This window comes from Chanos chanos, chromosome 5 (assembly GCF_902362185.1).
Source record: "Chanos chanos chromosome 5, fChaCha1.1, whole genome shotgun sequence".
Taxonomy (NCBI): Eukaryota; Metazoa; Chordata; class Actinopteri; order Gonorynchiformes; family Chanidae; genus Chanos; species Chanos chanos.
In genome coordinates this window covers 45,807,046-45,814,863 of record NC_044499.1, presented here as the reverse complement: position 1 = coordinate 45,814,863, position 7,818 = coordinate 45,807,046, and the positions used below count along the sequence as shown (strand labels likewise).

Genomic DNA, 7,818 nt, shown 5'->3' with positions numbered 1-7,818 from the left:
AAAAGTGTTAAAAAGTTCAGTGATGTGTTCTTGTCATATTTCATGAAACTGTTGTTATTACGTTAGTTCAAAATAACATTATTGTTTATGATCATTTCATTAAAATGTGGAAATCAGCGATTCTGTCATAATGTATGCTTATCTATAACGCTATATACTAACTTATAATACTGATGTCATTTAGATATAGAGCGTTCATGTCATTCACCGCATACATTTAAGGCAAGAGTGTTTAACGAGTCACCTTTTAAAAAAAAACAAACAAACAAACAAACAAACAAACAAAAAAACCCTGTGTACAATCATTAAAGTGTCATTTAGATTTTTATACTAGGGCTTCGGGCCAGTTGTACGTTTTATGGTCTGTATCCGCTTTTTTTTTTTTTTCGAGTATACTTTTTCATACACTAGAAAGTACCAGTCAGAGGTTGGCCTCTCGCCTTATCTTGATTGGCTGAGGAGAGTGAGGAAGGGAGCAGACTGGGAGTGAGGCAGTACAGACCTTCTCATTTGTGGACTGAGCTGCTGAGGAGAGCAGAGTTCTTGGACCCCCACCCCCACCCCACCCCACAAGTGTCACCCAAGAGAACCCCTTCAATCAACAACAGTTTAAGAAGAGATTATCCATATCAAGAGCAATTATAGTTCTTTGGCCTAGGACCAAGAGGAAGCACCAAGCGAATTCAAAGGAACCACAATGACAAGGCAACGGGCAGATGGCCCCAGGGATGTGGTGTGAAGTTACAAGGCAGCTTTAGCCTTGCTTACCCATAACCATGTCACCAGGGTTTTGTCCCTGGCATGGGGGAACACTGGCACCTAGTAGTGCCACACAAGCCGTGGTTTTCCTCTTCACAGTTTGTAGTGCACAGGTAAGGGTGTGCCCCTTTTGGACACACAACAACCTCTTTTTTTCTACTGCTGCTTCTGATTTCTAATGTTCTAGCTGCTTTACAAGCTAAAGATTTCTCAAAAATGTTTTTCAAATGTTTTTCACGGTTATAAGTAAACTTTTCAGTGGAAAATCACTTAAGAAATATGGTTACTGTCGGAAAGGAAGCAGTTTTGCGTTGCGGTGTGATACAGAAGTTAAAGGAAACGGAGGAGTAGATTCTCTTGATGTAATAATATTTTCTTTTAGATTCTATCTATTGCGATTAAAATTTAACAAAACATTGTGTCTGACAAAGCATTGTGATGTGACATTTCATTGTACAGTTAATGCTGCTTCAGTGCTGTTGACTTACATTGATTTCTTTTTCCATGTGTCGTATCAGATATTGTAATCGCTTGATTAAAATTTCATGGAAAACTTTCCTCATAGATCCAAAGGACTTCTGTATGGCACATATTGTAGATATGACTACCTGTCTTTTGATTTACGTGTGAAAATACCATGATTCAGAGACTCGTGGCAAAAAAAAAAAAAAAAAAAAGGTTTGAGAGCCTATGTTTCATCTAAAAGAATTGGAGAGAAATCATGAAAACAATTAAATAACTAATTCGGACAGTGTTTTTATTTCTTCATTTAATAAACAAAACCAAAGAAACCAAGTCTAGATGTGATCTTTGAGGGTTTGTTAATCAGTAGACAACATCTGAACTCAAGTGAAATTACTCTTTTCCAACACTGCTTTAATGGAGAACTACAGCCAATATAAGCTAATGTCTGATGCCATATAGAGGATAAGAGGCTTGTTGCATGAACTGCATGTTGAGTTATGTTTTTCCAACAGTGATGTGTACTACTAAAGCAAGCAGAAGTTAAGTTTGGAAAACTGCATCTGCCTATAATTAGTTAACAGACAAAACCAGTAACATCTCTACACATGTCCTGTTTAAGATCTCTCATAATGACTTGATGGTGACTCAGCTGAATCAATGATATATTCCAGAGAGGAAGTTCTGAAAATGAGGAAAAGTCACTTTGAAATAACAGATGTCATAAGTTGATAGAATGTGTGCTGGCTGTTGGAATGATACGAGAGTACAGGTTGCTCTAGGAACATTTCCAAACAGTTTTCGCTATACAGAACAAATGGCATCATTTAGATTTTGTGTAACTAATCAGTCACTTTGTAATTATTGCTCTCTTTGTATGATATATTGAGGATTAATACTCCATCAGTGTTGTGTACAGATAACATGGAATATTTACATGTATGGAAAATGACAAATGACAAATGACTCCATTATCAGTTACTGAAAAAGGAGTATTGTTATTTGAAACAGAAATCCTGCATGTGTAATGTGTATATAAGCTGAGTAATGGTGTATGCCATACTATGACAGCCTAAAATGAAAATTAAAATCAAATGCGCATTAAGCTACAGCCCTGTCTCCCATTAATGGTTAGTTTTCTTAATTTAGCGAGCTAGGGAGAGTAGAACGTTACCTTAAATGACCTTGCTTAAATTCTTTGTTTAATGTTATCAAGATTTTTTTCATCTGTATAGATGTGTTATATGAGATAAATTCACTTCACTTTTTACTTTCAGAAACAAACGCTGATCATTTCAATGTAGCACATATTAATGGTTTCATTTTCAAAAATTATATGCCATTATTTTCATTTTTTTGTTTATAAACATGTGATTTCAATTAAGGATGGGTTCAATATCACCTAATTATTACCTAATTTTCATTTCACCATAAAATAGACGTGTAATTTTTGTTTAGATGCTGTTTGAAGCTGAAACCACAGTACAAAATTTGACTGTTGGAATTACAATTGTATTTTTACCCTGCTTGTAACTTAATCATGATTCATGCTGAATTCATGGAAATTATGTAAGCATCAGTGGAAAAGTTGATAATAACATTGTGCAGTCTCCCTCAGAGAAACCTGTTTGTGGCGTAATAGCAATTTGTATCAACTCCTTGATGACTGCCATCTTGTGGACAAATACAGGATTGTATTTACAGTTCAAAATGCAGAGCTCCATCAGAGTTGTCACAATAATGTCCATGCACAGCTTTTGACAAGATCATTACAAAAGATGCTATTGAAAAAAAAAAAGATTTCTGGATTATGTGATTTTTTAAAATGTATTTGAAAGGTCATGGGCTCCGTTCTTGATGAAGTAATCTATAAGCGTGTTGAATATCAAGAAAATTGCACCAGAATTTCAGAGGCCACTTCCCACACCAGAACTGGTGAGTTTCAGAGTTTTTCGTGAAAAGTTACACGTAACACCATCGTTTATGAGTCGGTTTCTTGCTTCTCTATGCGTCACCAAAATTCTTGTTTTTTTTTCCTTGAATGCCAATTACCCATTTCTGTTTAAATATCTGCCGTGGTAATATGTAATCAAGTACTTTGACACTCCTGTCTTCAAAGGAACATACTGCAATGGGACTTTTGACAATTTTGTCTGTTGGCCTCATTCTTCTCCTGGACTCGTATCTGTGCCTTGCCCCCCATATTTACCGTGGATCAAAGAAGGTAAAGTTTCTACATACCCTATACATTAAGTCATCCCAATAATATTCCATTATAATAAACAAACAAACAAACAAACAAAGATCCATAATCAGATATAACAATCTTTCATTTATCCTTTACCGGGTAGCCATCGTGTTACTGTTTCTCTTGTGTCTCTGCTGGGTGCACTAATATGCTACAGATTTTTGTTTTGTTATTTTGTCCTTGTGGATGGGTGAGGCCATGAGTAATGACTGTTAAACTGGCTCCGGTCTCACAGGCCTGCTAGGGTCAAAGTCAGTCATGTGACCAGGCAACAACCTCAGCTATGTTTGTGCTCTGATATTGCACAGACCATACAACCTCTGCTGGTATGGATGCAGAGACTAATAATGTTTACATGTGCTATACAAAGCTGTTTTATTTTTTAAATAAACTGACAAAAGAAAAAAGGGTTCTCTGTGCAGCGTTTCATAAGATGGGAGACTGATTGACAGACTTATTCTATGGGAGTCAGACGATTAGCTAAAGCTGTTCAAAAGCCAAAGTTCTGGCCATGATTTTTTTTTTCTACCCCTTTCTAATTAGGTGCTGCGAGATATGTATACAGGGAGTGTACAATCAATGGCACGTGGCGCACTGAGGAAAATTCCACGAAGGTGTGGAGGGATCTGTCCGAGTGTGAGGACAATAAGTTTTTCAACAAAGACGTGAGTTCCGCACCGTGCGTCAAACCGCATCTGTCGCCTTTTTTTTTTTCCTTTTCTTTTCTTCTCTTTTTCTTTTTCTTTTTTTTTAAAATCACTTTGCTCATGGTGTAACTTGCTTTGCCATGTAGGAGGAGGAGATATTTCGCCAGTGGGTGTTGAGGGTCATCTCCATTGTGGGATATTCGTTGTCTTTCTTCTCCCTTTCTCTCGCGGTCCTCATTATGGGCCTACTGAGGTGAGAAGACTTCTCCAAAGGGTTATTTCCAAAATTGTCCAACTCGGTGCAGGCACTTACCGTCTCTGGCACTATATTGGCTATTCCAGTCACAGACCAATTATTTAATTATTAAATTTGCCCACTAAGATTTTGGCATAGCTTTGGGCATCATACCCATTGTTCTCTGTTTTCCTCAATGATTACATCTGTTATGCTGTTTATATTTTCCAGCTGCTTCCTAATAAATAATGTTGTGGCTCCTCATTTATCAAATACTAGACACTCATCCAATCAGTTTTTCAGCCTTGGTTCAGCATTGTCTCCAACTAATATTGTTTTCCAGTATAATGATATTGATCAAAGACCTGTGCATGCAAGAGATCCTATCTTTTAATCTTTATTTTCTCATTTTCAGGAAGCTTCACTGTACAAGGAATTACATCCACATGAACCTCTTTGTGTCATTTATATTTAGAGCCATGGCAGTAATTACAAAAGAAATTATACTCAAAGTCATGTACTCTAATCTACCCACTGATGGAAATGGATGGAATGACTACACCAACTCACGGGTATTGCATTGTTCGTTAAATTCATTTATTTATCTGTTCATGACACCTTTATATTACAACTAAAATGATATTGTTCCTCACACATAAAATTGCTGCACAGATAATTGTTGAATTCATCACACTGTACGTGTTCAGTCAGTATAGCATGAGTAATTTTGCTTGCCTCAGAACTGAACATAATATACTGAAACTAACTAACATTATGTAAATTACTAACATTTATTTGGACTGTGGATAATTCATGGCTATTATGACTGCTTCCCAGATGACTGTGATCTGCAGAGCTTCAAAGGTGTCCATGGAATATTTCGTGGGGTGTAGTTATCTGTGGCTTTTAGTGGAGGCAATCTTTCTCCATACTCTCCTATTTACCGCAGTGCTTACCAAGAGGAGTCTACTAAAACAATACATGCTTCTTGGATGGGGTAAGTCTCTTTTATAGACCTTACTGCCCAAAACTCTTCATGCACATCTGTTGATCAATACTCAGCAATAACCTTGGCTTTCTTTGTGAAAATCATATCAATCATAAACTAGTTTTAAAAATGCATTTTTTTGGGGTCATTTCTTTCAGGAACTCCATTGTTGTGGACGGTAACTTGGACAGTAGTTAAAGCTCTTTACGAAAATAAAAGGTAAAACTAAGCATTATACCCCTTTGAATAATTCAGCATTTTCATCAAAGGTCACAACACTTGAGGATAGAAAAGTTGACTGTGATCCGTACTTCTATTTAGCTTTATACAATTAAAATGCTAACTCCAGTCTTCTCCTCTCTTAACAAAGCTGTTGGTCCCATAACAACACGTGGATTTGGTGGATTATTCGAGCTCCAATAACATTAGCAGTGATTGTGAGTACAATATTACACACTGTTGTATGAAAGGACTACAGCAGGAGTACTGCTTACACTCTCACCATTTTTTACACTGATGCGTTTAACCGAATGGACATAAAGAAACAGTGACATTAACGCGTTTGCAGAGAGGAAAAAAAGAGAACTTGTAAAGGTTCTCACATGCATGACAATGATTTCATGGATATTTCTGCTGATTTGTGGAATCCAGCCTCGTGCCATCACATGTCATACACCCTCAGCGTTTGTGAAAGTCACAAGCAGCCATCCAAATCCTCCATAAAATAAACTAGTCATGACCCCTAAGAAAAATGAGGACGTTGAAAAAAAAGAGCACATAGATGCAGTTTAGCAGACTACAGGGATTCCATTAACTTTTAGATGAAACAAGTGTATCTTGGTGAACTTCATTTAATCACTGAAACGGTTGGTTTTTCCTTTCAGATTATTTTCTGCATATTTCTCAAAATCATGAAACTTCTGCTGTCAAAGCTGAAAGCTGATCAGGTGAAATTTAAAGACTACAGATACAGGTATCGTTACAGCTACACTGCATGAATGCTGTGAGGTAAATTGGTTTTGGCTGGTAATAGCCTAGATGCAAGGGAATAGATGTAGGAGCTAGATGATTGTGGGTTTGAATCTAAAGCGTGGTGCTAATCTGTCACTACTGCAAGCACTTTTCACCAAAGTAGCTCCAGATGCACGCAACCTCTGACAAAACAAACAAACAAACAAAAAAACCCAGCTCTGGACAAATGAATTCTAGACAACAATGTTGCCTAAATGAGTGAATGTATGATGGTTCATGGCCAGTATGCCTAGAGTAAAGCATGTAACTCCAAATTTATTCTTGTGGTATGGAACCTGTGAAAGAGAAATACTGGGTTCTCTCATCTGATTAACCTTTCTTCTTCATGCAGTTTAGCCAGAGCAACAGTAGTTTTGATTCCATTACTTGGAATTCATGAAGTGGTGTTCTCCATGATCATAGATGAGTCTGTTGAGGGAAGCAGCCGGTATGTTCGCAACTTCATCCACCTGACAATGAGCTCTTTCCAGGTATGACTAAAATATTTCATTCATCTGTTTTAATGATTTCCTTCAACACCATTCTGATTTAACTGATACTGTGTATTTCTCAGGGCTTTCTGATTGCTGTGTTGTATTGTTTTGCAAATGGAGAGGTGAGTTGCTTAGACTGAAGCTTTTGTAAGTGTCGCTTTTTTTCTGCATTTCGATAAATATATTATAATTATTATGTAGCTAATAATAGCAGTTGTGATTTGTGATACACAAAGGTACACAGTTTTATTTATCTTTCTAATTTCTAGGTTCAAGCTGAGCTGAAGAAGCGATGGCAAGTCTTTCTTTTTGCCAACCATTTTGAGGTTCACAACTGCTTTGCAGACATAAATCCAAAATATTTATGGAAATGCCCAAAGAAGCAACCCAGACACCCCTCAGAACAGAGTGAGTCATTCGAGGAGGGCAGCGCACCCAAACAAACGCAGCTGTTGCAAGTGGCCGTCCAATCAGGGGGAGAAGTTAGACGTGGACGAGCCACAGGGCCGGAGTTTCACCCAAGGAAGAGTCTCTCCAGCAGTGATGGAGAAATGACGATGGGAGAAACTATGGAAGAGATCTTAGAAGAGAGCGAGTTTTAACTTCTTCCACATCTTTCAAATCTTAAAAAGACTCCTGCTTAAGAGTTTTTGTACAAATTTGTAACTCAAGATGTATATTTGTGTATATTTATCACTTTACATCTGTGAAATGAACTGTGTATTCTTCTGCGTTTTTGCTGTACAAAATACATAAATACATGAATTCCAGAATTCTAAAGAGATCTTTACATTTACACTTCACCAGTTGAACTCATGTTTGGTACTTTTCCAAGTTTTTAGATTTCCTATGGATCAAATGTGAATTTTTTTCAGTGTGCATTGTTTTATCTTACGGGGCAAAAGCATTTTCGCACAGTTCTATATTAGCATCGACAGATAACAAGATTTTGCAAGTACAAACTGGAGAGCATG

The 7,818-nt window shown here is 37.1% G+C and overlaps 1 protein-coding gene across 1 annotated transcript; it reads left to right on the top strand.

Annotated features, from left to right (window-relative positions):
* The first annotated feature begins 818 nt into the window (after window positions 1–818).
* On the top strand, window positions 819–7,461 carry glp2r (glucagon-like peptide 2 receptor). The gene is made up of 13 exons (XM_030775755.1): window positions 819–872; window positions 3,060–3,156; window positions 3,341–3,445; window positions 4,013–4,134; window positions 4,263–4,369; window positions 4,767–4,923; window positions 5,189–5,348; window positions 5,498–5,558; window positions 5,710–5,776; window positions 6,224–6,312; window positions 6,703–6,841; window positions 6,925–6,966; window positions 7,114–7,461. Exons 2-13 carry the CDS (start codon window positions 3,063–3,065, stop codon window positions 7,444–7,446), a joined length of 1,476 nt encoding a protein of 491 aa, XP_030631615.1. The 5' UTR covers window positions 819–872; window positions 3,060–3,062; the 3' UTR covers window positions 7,447–7,461.
* The last annotated feature ends 357 nt before the right edge of the window (window positions 7,462–7,818 follow it).

Excerpts from the sequence above, each read along its gene's own strand:
- glp2r (XM_030775755.1), top strand. The coding sequence starts at position 3,063 with ATGGGCTCCGTTCTTGATGAAGTAATCTATAAGCGTGTTGAATATCAA. Across the intron at positions 3,157-3,340 it reads CACTTCCCACACCAGAACTG|GAACATACTGCAATGGGACT; the intron begins GTGAGTTTCAGA and ends CTGTCTTCAAAG. Across the intron at positions 5,559-5,709 it reads GCTCTTTACGAAAATAAAAG|CTGTTGGTCCCATAACAACA; the intron begins GTAAAACTAAGC and ends CTCTTAACAAAG.